The sequence below is a fragment of the Akebia trifoliata genome, chromosome 5, assembly GCF_017979445.1.
Source record: "Akebia trifoliata isolate Shusen 1 chromosome 5, ASM1797944v1, whole genome shotgun sequence".
Taxonomy (NCBI): domain Eukaryota; kingdom Viridiplantae; phylum Streptophyta; class Magnoliopsida; order Ranunculales; family Lardizabalaceae; genus Akebia; species Akebia trifoliata.
Window position 1 is genome coordinate 25182910 of NC_141379.1, and position 14190 is coordinate 25197099.

At 37.3% G+C, this 14190-nt stretch overlaps 1 protein-coding gene across 1 annotated transcript in view; it reads left to right on the plus strand.

Annotated features, from left to right (window-relative positions):
• Window positions 1–384: 384 nt before the first annotated feature.
• The window catches only part of LOC147401765 (ATP-dependent protease La (LON) domain protein), a gene marked incomplete at its 5' end in the record, with an annotated part of 37257 nt that continues 23451 nt past the window's right edge, over window positions 385–14190 (plus strand). Inside the window, 2 exons of the mRNA XM_086443166.1 lie at window positions 385–534; window positions 12106–12174. Coding sequence (XP_086299292.1) covers window positions 385–534; window positions 12106–12174 — 219 coding nt within the window. The remainder of the gene's footprint in view (window positions 535–12105; window positions 12175–14190) is intronic.

Below are 14190 nucleotides of genomic sequence, written 5' to 3' on the forward strand. Positions count from 1 at the left end.
TCAAAGTTTTATCTTTGGCAAATTTATAAAGTTGAGGGTATTTTCGTCATTTTAGCTAGTAAGGCTGCAATCAAGGAGTATGTAGTCCAGTTTGAAAACGAAGGGGTATCTCAAATATTCAGCGAAACCAAGAGGGTTATATCAAAATTATCCAAAATAAAACCATCTTTCACTGTCAGTGACCGTTGGACTTCTGAACGTTTTTAGTTTTTAGATAAGTTTCAGCGTGAGAGAGGACTAAGGAGTGACCGTTGGAGCTCTCTAAACCAACGTTTAGTTCTTGGATAAGAAGAAGAAGAAGAAAGGGGAAGAGATGATAAGCTTTAGAACCCTAACCCTAAATCTCTCAACACTTCCCCCTCCTAAAACCCCTAACCCTAATTCCACTCTCAGAAACAATTCCATTTTCTTCTTTCCCCTTTTTCGATCAAATTTCCTCAATTCACCTTCATCTCCCGTACACTTCATCATTTCTCTCCCCAAAATTCGTTGTCTTCTTCAGAGTTTCCACTTCTCCCCTTCGATGCGGACCAAGTAAGTTTTTTTTTTTTCTCTCTCTCTTTCGGTTTTTCAATCAAGAATTGTGTTCATTTCGTCTTTATTTTTGTTTGAAATACTTATTTAGTATCCATATAATTCTGAAAATTTGAATGTGGGTTCAATTTCCAATCATTTGTTGAATACCTCGAATTTTGACTCGATACCACTTGTCTCTGCCTCTTACTTCGTTTCAAATCTTTAATCTTAAACCTAAAGTATATACTAAGCGTCAAACGTCAATCATCTCTTCAAGAAAATCTTTTATTTTCGTTGGAAATATATTAAAAATGGAGTTAAAGAAAGAAAATATTGAATGTCATTCAGATTCAACAAATACTGTGAAATCCAAATGACATAATTTTGCACTTAGATCCCCATTTTGGGTTTGATTTCTGAAGACTTGCCAAGGTTTTTTCTGGTTTTAAAAGTGTCTGAAAGTTAAATTTAAAATTAAGTTTATTTTTAGTAATTTCTTCATTACTCCTTCGTTGTTTAGTAATTTATGTTTTTCAATTTTTTTGTCTTTAATTCTTGTTACTTGATTTTTTTTCCCCTTGGTCTCTTTAAGTTACTTTAATGTTCCATTTATGTTTAAAATACTGCCATTAATCAATGTAAAGGGAGATTTTGAAATTTGATTATTGAATGAGAAGAGCAGCCTTTGGAAGTCACCGGTTCACTTGCTTGGGTTCTCAAGACCTTTTACAATAGTCTCGTAGGGATTTCAAAACCTTAGCAGTATGTTGTGTCAAACTATTCTTCATCAGGGTGGTAACATAGCTAACTCAAGTCTGACTTTGTGGATGATGGTTGTGCAATGTCCAGACAGCTTGAATGGTCTTGGAAGTGTATTATAAGTATATATCATATGTCAATACTGTCGCTAATATAAAACTCCGTGCCATTGTGGTATGTAATATAGAAGTATCTAGTTGATTTAAATAACAATACCATGTGAAGGTGCTATAACAAATGAAGGAAACAGAGGAGAGGAAATATGCCACACGGGCTTCTAATTCAATTAGCAGATATAAATACAAAAAATTGTAACTGATCCTTAAAGATAAGTGTATAGCTGTAACAGATCCCTACAGATAAGTGTACAGCTGTAACTTAAAATACAAATTCAAAAACAAAATAAACTAAAGCAGTTACAACAATTTATGAGAATGAATCGGAAGACTTGACTTCACTAATATGCCCCCTCAAGATTGGGGTCCGGTGAGGAGACCAATCTTGGATTTAAGTGAAAGAAACCGAGACTTGGGAAGCGGTTTTGTAAGGGCATCAGCAAGCTGATCATTACTTGAAACATGAGAAACACGTAAAGTGCCATTTTGAACTTGCTCACAAATAAAGTGAAAATCAATGGCAACATGCTTCATCCTGGAGTGAAAAATTGGGTTTGAGCACAAGTTGGTTGCCCCGATATTGTCACAATAAATCACAGGAGATTGAGGAAGAACAACTCCAAGTTCTGTCAAGAGAGAACAAACCCAGTTAAGCTCTGCAGCTGTGGCAGCTACTGACCTATATTCAGCTTCCGTAGAGGATCTAGCAACTGTTATTTGCTTCTTTGAGATAGGATTACGACCAATGTAAACAACATAGGCACTAGTAGATGTGAAATCATCCTTGTTTCTAGCCCAGTCAGAATCGGAAAAGGCATGTAGAGAGAGTGGGTCTGCATCAGCAAAGGTATGTAATGAGAGTGGTGAATCATGGTAAAGCTGAATGCCATCACGAGAGGAACCACACAGATAACGCAGGAGACGTTTCACAAGAATCCAATGTTCTGTAGTCGGCTGATGCATGTATTGAGAAAGCTTGTTAACAGCAAAGGCAATGTCTGGCCGTGTGATCAGTAAGTATTGTAAGCTGCCAACAATTGTTCTATACTCTGTGGGATCCTTGAGAGGAGAACCTGAGTACAATGTAATGGGAGGACTGGTAGGTAATGGAGTATGTACTGGTTTAGCATCCATCATTTTTGTGCGGGTAAGAAGATCAATAATATAACGTTGTTGAGAAAGCAGGATACCGTGATCATTTGGTATAACTTCCACTCCAAGAAAATATGATAATTGTCCCAGATCTTTTAGAGAAAACTTGTGAGAAAGCAATTGCATAAACTTCTGAACCATAGTATCATCATTACCGGTAAGAATAATGTCATCCACATAAACCAGAAGATAGAGAAGGGTACCACCAGTGTTTAGAACAAAAAGAGATGTATCGGCATGAGAATTGTGAAAACCCGAAGCAATAAGAAATTTGCGAAGCTCATGGTACCATGCTCGTGGAGCTTGTTTAAGCCCATAAATTGCTTTTCGAAGCTTGCAAACATGAGTTGGATTATCTAAATCAACAAAACCTGGAGGTTGGGACATATAAACATCTTCAGAGAGATGACCTTGCAAAAAGACATTATTTACATCCAATTGTCGTAGAGACCAACCACGACTCACAGCAAGGCTAAGTACTAGACGGATTGTAGTAGGCTTCACCACAGGACTAAATGTATCATTATAGTCAATTCCTGGCCATTGATGAAAGCCTTTCGCAACCAAGCGTGCTTTGTGCTTGTCAATAGAACCATCAGAGTGACGTTTAGTTCGAAATATCCACTTACATCCAACTATATTGTGACTAAATCTGATGGTACAAGCTCCCATGTCCCATTTCGAACAAGAGCATCATATTCTTCAGACATGGCCCGACGCCATTTTGGATCTTTGAGGGCTTGGGTCACAGTGGTTGGTTCTCCATTAGAAAGGTGAGAGAGTTGTGTGGAGAGATTAAGTTTTTGGATTGGTTTTCGAATGTTGTTTTTGGCTCTAGTGGTCATTGAATGTATGGGTGGTGGCTGAGAAGTTGTGTTATTGACAGGGATAAATGTGTTTGGTTGGTTGTCGGGTGAAGGTATAGAGGTGGTTGATTGAATTTCAGGTGAAGGCATAGAGATGGTTGGTTGGATAGGAGAGTCATGTGGTATGTGTGGGGTGGTGCTGGTAGTAGGGAATGAAGCATCACATGAGGGCTGTCCTTGAGGTTGAACTGCAGATGGTGTGTTGAATGTCCTGGTGGAAGCTTGGTTGGTTGGAACTGTGATGATAGGAGGAATCCATGTGGAGATGGTGTCAGGTTGTGGACTAGCAAATTGTACGGATAAAGTAAGAGATGGGAAGACGGACTCAACAAATTTGACATGACGAGAGACATACATTCTAGATGTGGGAGGATGATAGCACAGATAAGCACTTTGAGTAAGAGAATAGCCTAGAAAAATACAAGGCTTGGAATGAGACTCAAGTTTGTGAGATGAATAAGGACGTAACCATGGGTAGCACAAACAACCGAAAATTCTAAGTTTGGAGTAGTTTGGGGGAGAGCCAAAAATGTTTTCATAAGGAGATGATAGATTTAGTGTGAGAGTGGGCATACGATTTATTAGGTAAACAACAGTGGCAAAAGCATGAGTCCAAAACGTTAAAGGAAGTGATGCATGAGAGAGGAGAGTAAGACCTGTTTCTACAATGTGACGATGACGTCTTTCAGAGTACCCATTGTGTTCAGGAGTGTATGGTGGAGTAGTAAAGTGAGTAATCCCATGGGTAGCAAGAAAAGGTCTAAGAGCCAAGTATTCACCACCATTATCAGAATAAAGTGTATGAATTTTAATTTGAAAATGTGTTTCGACAATGGCCTTAAATCTGATAAACACGTCTTTAACTTCAGATTTCTGTTGAAGGGGATAAAACCAAATATATTTAGTGAAGTGATCAACAAAAATTACATAATATTTAAAATTGTCATGGGAGATAACAGGTGAAGTCCACACATCAGAGAAAATAATTTCAAGTGGTTGAGAGGAGACAACAGTAGATGTAGAGAAAAGTAATTTATGGCTTTTATTGCAGTGACAAGCATTACACAAAAAATCAGAGATCAAAGAGGAAGACAAATCTAACTGATAATGTGAAACAATGTGTTTTAAAATGGGAAATGCAGGATGGCCTAATCTATGATGCCACTCTGTTGAAGAAGTTTTGACACTAGAAAAAGCTACTAATGGAGATGTTGTGGAGGAGGAAACCGGCCATTCATACATCCTATCCTTCGTATGACCCTTCAAAAGGATTGTCCCCGTGCGAAGTTCCTTCACATGAAAAGAGGATGGTAAGAATTCAACAGAGACATTGTTAGATATACAAAATTGAGAAATGGAAATTAGATTCTTTTTCTTGGTAGGGACACACAAAACATTATCTAATTTAAATGATGTGTTATGAGTGATAAAAGATGAAGAACCAATGTGAGTTATAGGAAGACCCGATCCATCGCCAATCATAATGTCATCAGAACCATTGTAAGGTGTGTGGAGAGATAGATTACTCAGGTCGGCAGTGACATGATGAGAAGCACCACTGTCCAGTAGCCATTGCGGAGTGGTCGGTGTAGTGTTGGCTGCAAAATGAGCCCGAGGTTGGCCTTGTGTCATAGTGTTGTTCACTGGTGTAGTTGGAGTTGTATTGGGTTGAATTGGCACTAGGCGAAAAGAGGGACATCTCTTGGCAGTGTGCCCCTGTATTCCACATATCTGACAATAACCAAGATAAGGTCGAGAAGGAGGTCGTTGGCTGCGAGATGAGTTTTGTCCAGCGTTGGGAAATGCGGGGAAGCGATTGTTGGTATTGGGTGAGGGACGCCAACCTGTATTATTGTTACCAGAATGTGTTGATGGACGCCAATTATTGTTGGTGTTACCAGAGTTGAAAGAAGGACGCCAACTTGTAGTGTTACGATTTGCAGGATTTGCTGAGGCTGGAAAATGAGAGGGTTTAGACTTTGCACCTTGAAGAGACGCTTCAAAATTTAGAAGCTTTTCGTGGAGTTCATCAAACATGATCATGGTATCGCGTGCTTGAACTGCACGTATAAGTTCTTTATAGTCATCCCCAAGACCATCAAGAATTTTGTCTGTGAGGTCATCTTCATTCATTGGTGCTCCTAGGATAGCAAGTTCATCAGCCCAACACTTCACCGATTGAAGAAATTTTGTAACAGTTTGAGACCCCTTGGTTAGATTTTTTATTTGATTCTTTACTTGCTTGATGCGTCCTCGACATGGCTTGGCATATGTGTTTGCTAGAATCAACCAAGCTTCCTTTGATGTTTTGGCTCTAGCAATGAACGGGATAATTGTGGGAGAAAGAGATCCAACCAAAGCATTAAGGATCAGTTGGTCTTGTCTAATCCAGACACTATGATCAGGATTTGATTCGGTGGTGTTGTTTTGAGTAATAGTGGAGGGTGGACAAGGTTTGGATCCATCTATATATCCTAAGAGGTCATAGCCAACAAAGAGAGTGTGGAATTGAAGTTTCCAAGAGATGTAATTGGTTGTGGTGAGTTTGAGTGGGGCTTGGGCTGAGATATTGATGGGGATGAGAGATGTGTTTTGAATGACAGGCAAAGAGTTGGAATTATTGGTTGTTGTCATGGTACTGGTGGCTGGAGTAGATAGCAGCAGCAGCAATTAAATGCTCTGATACCATATAACAAATGAAGGAAACAGAGGAGAGGAAATATGCCACACGGGCTTCTCATTCAATTAGCAGATATAAATACAAAAAATTGTAACTGATCCCTAAAGATAAGTGTATAGCTGTAACAGATCCCTACAGATAAGTGTACAGCTGTAACTTAAGATACAAATTCAAAAATAAAATAAACTAAAGCAGTTACAACAATTTATGAGAATGAATCGGAAGACTTGACTTCTCTAATAGGTGCCACCCCGGTGTGGTGGTAAAGTTTGAGTGTTGCAATACCACAAACCTAGGACCAAAAAACAATCTTTAAACTAACCTATAATTTTTAATACTACTGTGCAACATAGATAGATCCATGTAGTGTGCCTCATACCATCATATATGGTCAATCACGTCAATATGGTTAAGCTGTATACTAAAATGTACAAAGGTATGTGGGAAACTTCTTTCTCATGGCACATTGTGCTTGGAAAACATCATTGCACAACTATTCCTTCTTTGGTTGTATTCATTGGTCATGGCATGAAGATGGTAAAGTAGTCATGTTGTAATACCACAAACCTAGAATCAAAACCCATCTTCACACAACCTAAAAAAAAAAAAACTATTGCGTTGCAATACTAAAAGGATGATAACAAAGATATATCCATGCAGTGTAAAACATAACATTATAAATGCTAAATCACATCAATATGGTTATGCTTTATACTAAAAAGTATGATGGTACATGGGATACTTCCATCTCATGATTCATCGTGTTTGGAAAACATCATTGCACAACTATTCCTTCTCTTCGGCTTTTTATGTGAACATGTTATTTTTTACCAACCTTTCATTCTAGCTATCATCATGCACAACGTTTTCATTTTCATGTTATCTTGTTCTTAGTCATTGGTTGCAATGTGCATGTAGTTCTCATTTCCTTCATCTTCAACCACAAGGTTAGTCTTTTAGCACTCTAGGGAATCGTTCGATGGTTTCTCTTGAAGCAATTTAAGTGGGGAACTTCAACCTATGAAGCATTTTTCCAAATTCAAAGTGCACGTTGGTTGATCATACTATTCTTCTTATTGCGAGGCAAGTGAGGTTAGTGATCAACAACACTTACAAACTTTAACTAACTTAGCAAGCTGTCACCTTCAATTGGTCACTTCCATCTCACGATTCATCGTATTTAGAAAACATCTTTGCACTACTATTCATTTTCTTTGTCTTTCTTTGTTAATATGATATTTTTGAACAACCAAACTTTCACTATAGTTATCATCATCACGCACAAAGGTCTCATTTTTGTGTTATCTTGTTCTTATTCATTGGTTGCAACATGAAGGTAGTTGTCCAGTTCACTTCATCTTCAACCATGTTAGAGTTATTTTTTTATTGGGTGGGCCCACATCTTTAATTAAGTGTAAGTGGGCCCCACATGCTTTTATAATATAAACATAAGAGGAGAGGGGTCGAACCTATTCAAGTTCAACCCTCTCTCTCCTTTCCTTGTTTCTTCACTCCTTTTGTCTAATCTCTTTGCTCTCCGACTTTTAGTGAATGTGTTGTTTTTTTTTCTATCACGTTTCTGCGGAATTTTTTTTTAGATTATTGGTGCTGGCTATTCTCAATTGGTAAGTAGTTTCTGAACTTGCCTTTTAGTGCACATTGATGGTTGCTCCCATAGATGCTCGGGTTCCCATGGGTGGTGATTAGGGTAGCCGTGATACTGATAGATCTAGTTGGAAGTGCAACTATTGTTGAAAGACTGGGCATAAGCATATAAAGGATTATTGTTGAGACAAATGGAGACGTCCTAATTATACCCACCAAGCATTTGTTGATATGTCTTAAGCCTTTGTTACTTAGCCCTCTGCTCCCAAGACCATAGTAGTTTCCTCTAGTTTAGAGAGTTGTTAGTTGAGTCTTTTTGATGTAGTCCATTCAAACATTTGGGGTCCTGCAAGGATTTTAGTACTTATGATTTTTCTTCTTTTGTCATTTTTGTGGATGATTATTCTCGAATGACTTAGCTATTTTTAATGAAGGATCGTTCTGAACTACCCGTTTTATTTATTTATTTATAGCATTTTATAATGAAATATTTGTTCAATTCGAACGTGTTAAAATTTTTCATTCTAATAATGCCTTTGAATATACCAAAAATTGTATGTCTGAATTCTGATTTCTGATGGATAATCCATTAGACTATTTGTCCGTACACTTCCCAACAAAATGGTATTGTTGAGTGCAAGCTTCGTCATCTTTTGGATGTTACTCACACCTTATTGTTTAACATGTAAGTTCCCTAACCTTATTTGGGCAGATGCAATTCTTACTACTTGTTACTAATCGGGTTCCTACACCTATCTTTGGTAGTCAAACTCTTTTTACCTTGTTATATCCTAATGTCAAGCCTTTTCTATTGTTTCGCGTGTCTTTGGGTGCGTTTCCTTCGTCCACATTCTTGGGATTGGTCTTGATAAGTTGTCTTGTCATGCTGGTAAGTGTGTCAAGGGTTACTCTAGAGCTTAGAAATGTTATCGTTGCTATAATCCTATAGGACATCGATATTATATTAGTGCTGATGTTACTTTTTAATTCCACTCCCTTATCTATTTTGGGTCGTTAGTTTGATTATGATCTCATCTCTTCTCGTTAGGGGGAGTTAGTTTTGCCTACAATTCCTCTTCTAATGTTCTATCATCTACATTTACATGTTTATGGGCGCTCTCAGCATCGCCCAGTTGTATCATATGGTCCAGTTACTGCCACACCATCACTTGTAATACTGAATACAAATCAAGTTAACAGCCAAGGGTTCCGATAAAAAAATTGTAATTATTTATCACTTATTTCGGTAGAGATTTATCGTTTTATCGTTCGGGATTATTTTAGATTAGTTATTAATTTTTGTTTTAGGATTTTATTTTTATGTTTTTTGAGTTTATTTTCATGTTTTCTTGTCCCATGTTCTTAGGGGTAATTTAGTAATTTTAGTTTGTTTTTTATTTAAGTTTATTAGGATTGAAAATTAGTAGAGAGAAAATAATGAAATTTAGGTTGTTTATTTGGTGTTTTAGTTTGATTATGACTCTTAGATTTATTTTCTTTATATAGAATATATTAAGTTTTTTTTTTTAATGATGAATAAAAAGAAAGCTTGAGCTTGATCTTTCCAACAAAATGGGTGTGGTGTGAGGTGATTTTGGAGTGAGCCCAATGTAACATTCTTTTCTTGTAATCTTTGTTTTTCTTTTCTATTATTCTTTTGTTTTTCTTGTTCTTGATTTTCTAGAATTCTTGATTCTTGAAATCTTTTTCTTGATTCTTGATTTTTGTTATTGATTCTTGAAACCTACAAACCTCAACTCTTAATCCTTTCCCCGTTTTTTGTAACCCTTATTTTATTACTCTCTTTTCCAAATCTTTAAGCCATAATCCTTTCCTTACCCTATAAACCATTTTCATTTGGATTGTGGTCATACTTACAAAAGTTCATAATTAAATACCCTTAAAACCTTCTTCTAATCGTAATTTCAAAATGTTGTAATTGAAAAACTGTGTTTTACATTTCAACATATAGCCAAGGGATTTTGGAAACCTTTTCCTATTGTGTCGTTCAAAACCTAAACCAAATTCCTTAAAACCCCATATTTTCTTTTTTTTCTTCATCGTCTTGCATCAACCTTTCCTGAGGACTTTCCTGCACCATCACCCAACTTTCCTGAGGACCTCCCACCTCCTCCCACAGCTTTGTCATCCTCTATGATACCTATTGCATTGCGGAAGGTGTCTTTCCATCGCCTTTAATATGTTTTTTCCTCATTTGCATTTTCGTTATCCACTGTTTCTGTCCTTAGTCCTTATCGCCAGGCGCTCTGACTTCTTTTGGATGGAAACTTGCGAAGGATGATGAGATACATGCACTTTATCAGAATCAGGCATGGGCATTTACTCATCTTCCTTATGGGAAAGCCACTGTTGGTTGTCGTTGGGTTTACATAGTAAAGTATCAACCGGATGGATCTGTTGATTGACTTAAGATTCAATTGGTGGCTAAAGGGTACACTCAGATTTATGGTGTGCATTATTGTGGGACTTTTTCACCCGTTGCTCGACTCAACTCCTCTCCTCCGCTAGATTTCTTCTGTCGATCGCATTAAATTTTAATTGGCCACTATACTAACTAGATATAAAAAATGTATTTCTTCATTATGATTTATAGGAGGAAGTGTTTATGGATCAACCCCCAGGTTATGTTGTTGGAGAGAAAGAACATATAGTGCGTAGGTTGAAGAAAACATTGTATGGGTTGAAACAGTCTCTGTGATGAGCGAAAACGGAGCAGATTGTGTCAAAACTTGCATCGATCAATTACAGAAATCTATGAATGAGACTAAAAATTGAAGTGCGAATCTTGCTCTGTTGCTATTTATCTAACTAAGGCTCTCTCGACTGGTTTGGCACTTGGTTTGAAAAATTTAGCTTTGTGGTGCTTTGGTATAATTTCAACGTTTTACCTGTTATCATTCTGTAATTACTCGTCGTTTCACCTCAAGTACTATTATTCTTATTGTCTTTGTGAATGACATCATTCTCATTGGCAGTGGCTTTGTGGGTATTGATCAGTTGAAGGCTCATTTGAGTACTTAATTCCACACAAAAGACTTAGGCATTCTTCGTTACTTCCTTGGGATTGAGGTTGCACATTTTAAGGAAGGTTTCACTTTGTGCCAAAGCAAGTTCGTGTTGGACTTTTTATATGCTGCAGGCACTCTGGGATCTTGTTCAGTTGATACTCCCATGGATCCTTCTATCAAGTTTGATGTTGAATATGGGGAAGTTTTTGAGGACACTGGGAGGTATAGACATTTGGTTGGCAAACTCATTTATCTTACAGTTATTCGTCTTGACATTACTTATATTGTGGGAGTGGTCAGTTAGTTTATACATGCCCTCGACAGCCTTATTGGAAAGCTGTCTATTGTATTCTACTATCTAAAGGGTGCTCTTGGAAAGGGTCTCTTGTACCGTCCTTCCTCTTTCTTGACTATTTTTGGATACTATGATGCTGATTGGGTTGGCAGTCGTTCTAATCGCTGGTCCACCTTTGGTTATTGCACGTTTCTTGGTTTCAAATTTTGTTACTTGGCGTATTAAGAAGCAAAATGTGGTGGCCCACAATGCTTCTGAGATGTTGTGGGTTCATTATCTTCTTCGCGACAGGGGTGTTGATGCTCCATTACCGATGCAAATGTATTGTGACAATCAGGCGGCCATCTTTATTACTAGCAACCCTGTATTTCATGAGCGCACAAAGCACATCGAAATTGATTGTCACTTTGTTTGGGATTTACTCATGCATAAATAGATAATCACATCCTTTGTGAAGTCTAGTGATCAATTGACTGATTTTCTTACTAAGTTATCTCGTGTACTTTTTTCTTCTTTTGTTCTAAGCTTGGGCATCTATGATATGTATGCTCCTGCATGTGGGCCCCACATGCTTTTATAATATAAATAGAGAAGAGGAGGAAAGGTCAAATGTATTCAAGTTCGACCCTCTCTCTCCTTGTTTCTTCTCTTCTTTTCCTCTTGTGGATTGATTCTTGGTTTAGAACAAACCACAAGGTTAATTATCTTTTGACATTTTGGGGAATTGTTTGTTGGTTTCTCTTGAATCAATTTAATTGGGGAACTTCAAGCTATGAAGCTGGCTAACAATACTCAGAATATGGCACAAGGGACTCGAATAAGTATAGGAGGCACAACACATCTTTTCCAAAGCTTCAATGAATGTGCCATATGCCACATGGGCTTTTATACTTTTGTTATCTAAGGCGAGCTTCAAGGTGTAAGCCTTGCCTCGCATACATTATAATTTTTTTCACTTTTTGGTTGTGGAAATGACTTGCATTTTTCATTGTTATATAGTGGATTATACTTTTTGACAATTTTGGAAGGTTATTTTTTTTAATAAACTTGAATGGTTTTTGACCTCTATTTTTTTGTGTGATTACAGACTCTTGTTCCATCAGAGACTAAGACACTACATTTATATGAAGCAAGGTTTCTTGCATTGCTAGAGGAGGTGCCATTGTTTTCTCATATTCTTTTGCATGCATTTGGATGTAATTTCTTGATTATCTTGGATTTTGTGATGCTATTTATTCCCATTATTAAGTGTTTTTTTAATAAGTGTAAATTTGTTGAGTTAGGACAACAATTTCTCATTTCAGTTTGATGAAATGCTAATATTTATGCATAGGTTTTCTTATATCATGGTAACAACCACTATATATATGTTCAAGTTATTTAAAACGGGCATAGTTTCTTTGGCTCACAAGGAAAGAGGAGGAAGAAGATATGGGAACAAGTGAGAGAAAAGGTATGTGTTCTCAATGATATACGGAACCTTACAACAACAAAGCCTTATAAGCGATGTTGAAGACTTTATCATCAATACTACCATACTTTTTCTGTATAACATCATTAATATTAACACTTGACACTTTCCCTCAAGTTTGGATTTAAGTTTCATGGATGCCAACATGAATTGAACTCTTTGTAATTGACAACAATGGGAAAAAGTAAAACTCTTCCCTTCTCCATAAATGATTCATTAGCTTCACATTGTTTTGATTTAGTTCACAGTGATGTTTGGGGTATTAGCCCTGCAATGTCTTATTCGTATTCTAAGTATTTTGTAACTTTCATTGACGATCATAGTGGTTTCACTTGGGTTTATTTTTTCCGCTCCAAATCTGAAGTTGTTGTTGTTTTCAAAAAGCTTTTTGGCTTACGTTGAATGTCAGTTCTCTGCTTGCATTGAAATTCTTAGAGCTGATTCCGGGTGAGAGTATGTTTCACACCAATTTCAGAATTTTTTTACAACAAAAAGGGATTATATCTCAAAGAAGTTGCCCATTATACCCTCCAACAGAATGGTGTCGCTGAGCGTAAAAATAGACACCTCCTGGATATGGTCTCTTCTTCTTCAATCATCTGTTCCAACTCGTTTTTGGTCTGAAGCTCGTCCACAACCATATTCATTTAATCAACCGGCTTCCTTCTCCCAAGCTCCAAAATCAAACTCCATATTTCCGCCACTACAAAACACAACTTGCATACACACACCTTCACACTTTTGGTTGTCTTTGTTTCGTTCATCTTCCTTCATCTGAACGCACCAAGTTGACAGCTCAATCAGCTAGATAGATGTGCTTTCTAGGATATGCTTCTCATAAAAATGGTTTTCTTTTCGATGATCCAATAATCAAACGCATTCGCATTTCTTGAAATGATGTTTTCTTTGAGAACCAATATTTTTTTTTCTCACTACATTGACCCTTCATATGAGTTAGCTACATCTTTGCCATCCTTTTCTATTGATTCTTCTTCTTCATCTCCAACAAGGTTTAAACCCCATCTTGTGTATGAAAGATGAAGAAAAACAGACCTCCAAACATCATTGCCTGCTCCTGAACAATATCTGGCACCTGATCCTGGTTCACTTCCTTCCCTTCGATGATCCACTCGCCTTACCCCCATCCACCTGAGTGATATGGTTTTCCTCATACCTCCTTACCTGCTACATTATCCTCTATTACTATCCCTAACTCTTACTCTCAGGCTGTGAAGCATGATTTTTGGAAAAAGGCTATTCAGGAGGAATTAGATGCTCTTCACGACAACAATGCATGGGAGCTTGTTCCATGTCCAGCCACAGCTAAACCCATTGGCAGTAAATAGTTTATTTGGTCAAATTGAAACCTGATGGATTGTTGGATAGATATAAGACGTGCATCGTCGCTATTGGCAATAGACATGAGTATGGAATTGATTATGAACAGACCTTTGCTCCTGTAGCAAAAATGACTCTATTCGATCTGTTCTTGCTATTGTTGCTATTGGTTATACACATGAGTATGGAATCGATTATGACAAGACCTTTGCTCCTGTAGCAAAAATGACTCTATTCAATCTCTTCTTGTTATTGTTGCATCTAAATCATGGCCTCTTTACCAAATGGACGTCAAAAAACGCATTTTTACATGGAGATCTTATGGAAGAAATTTACATGCTCAATCTGGTTGGTCATATCCAT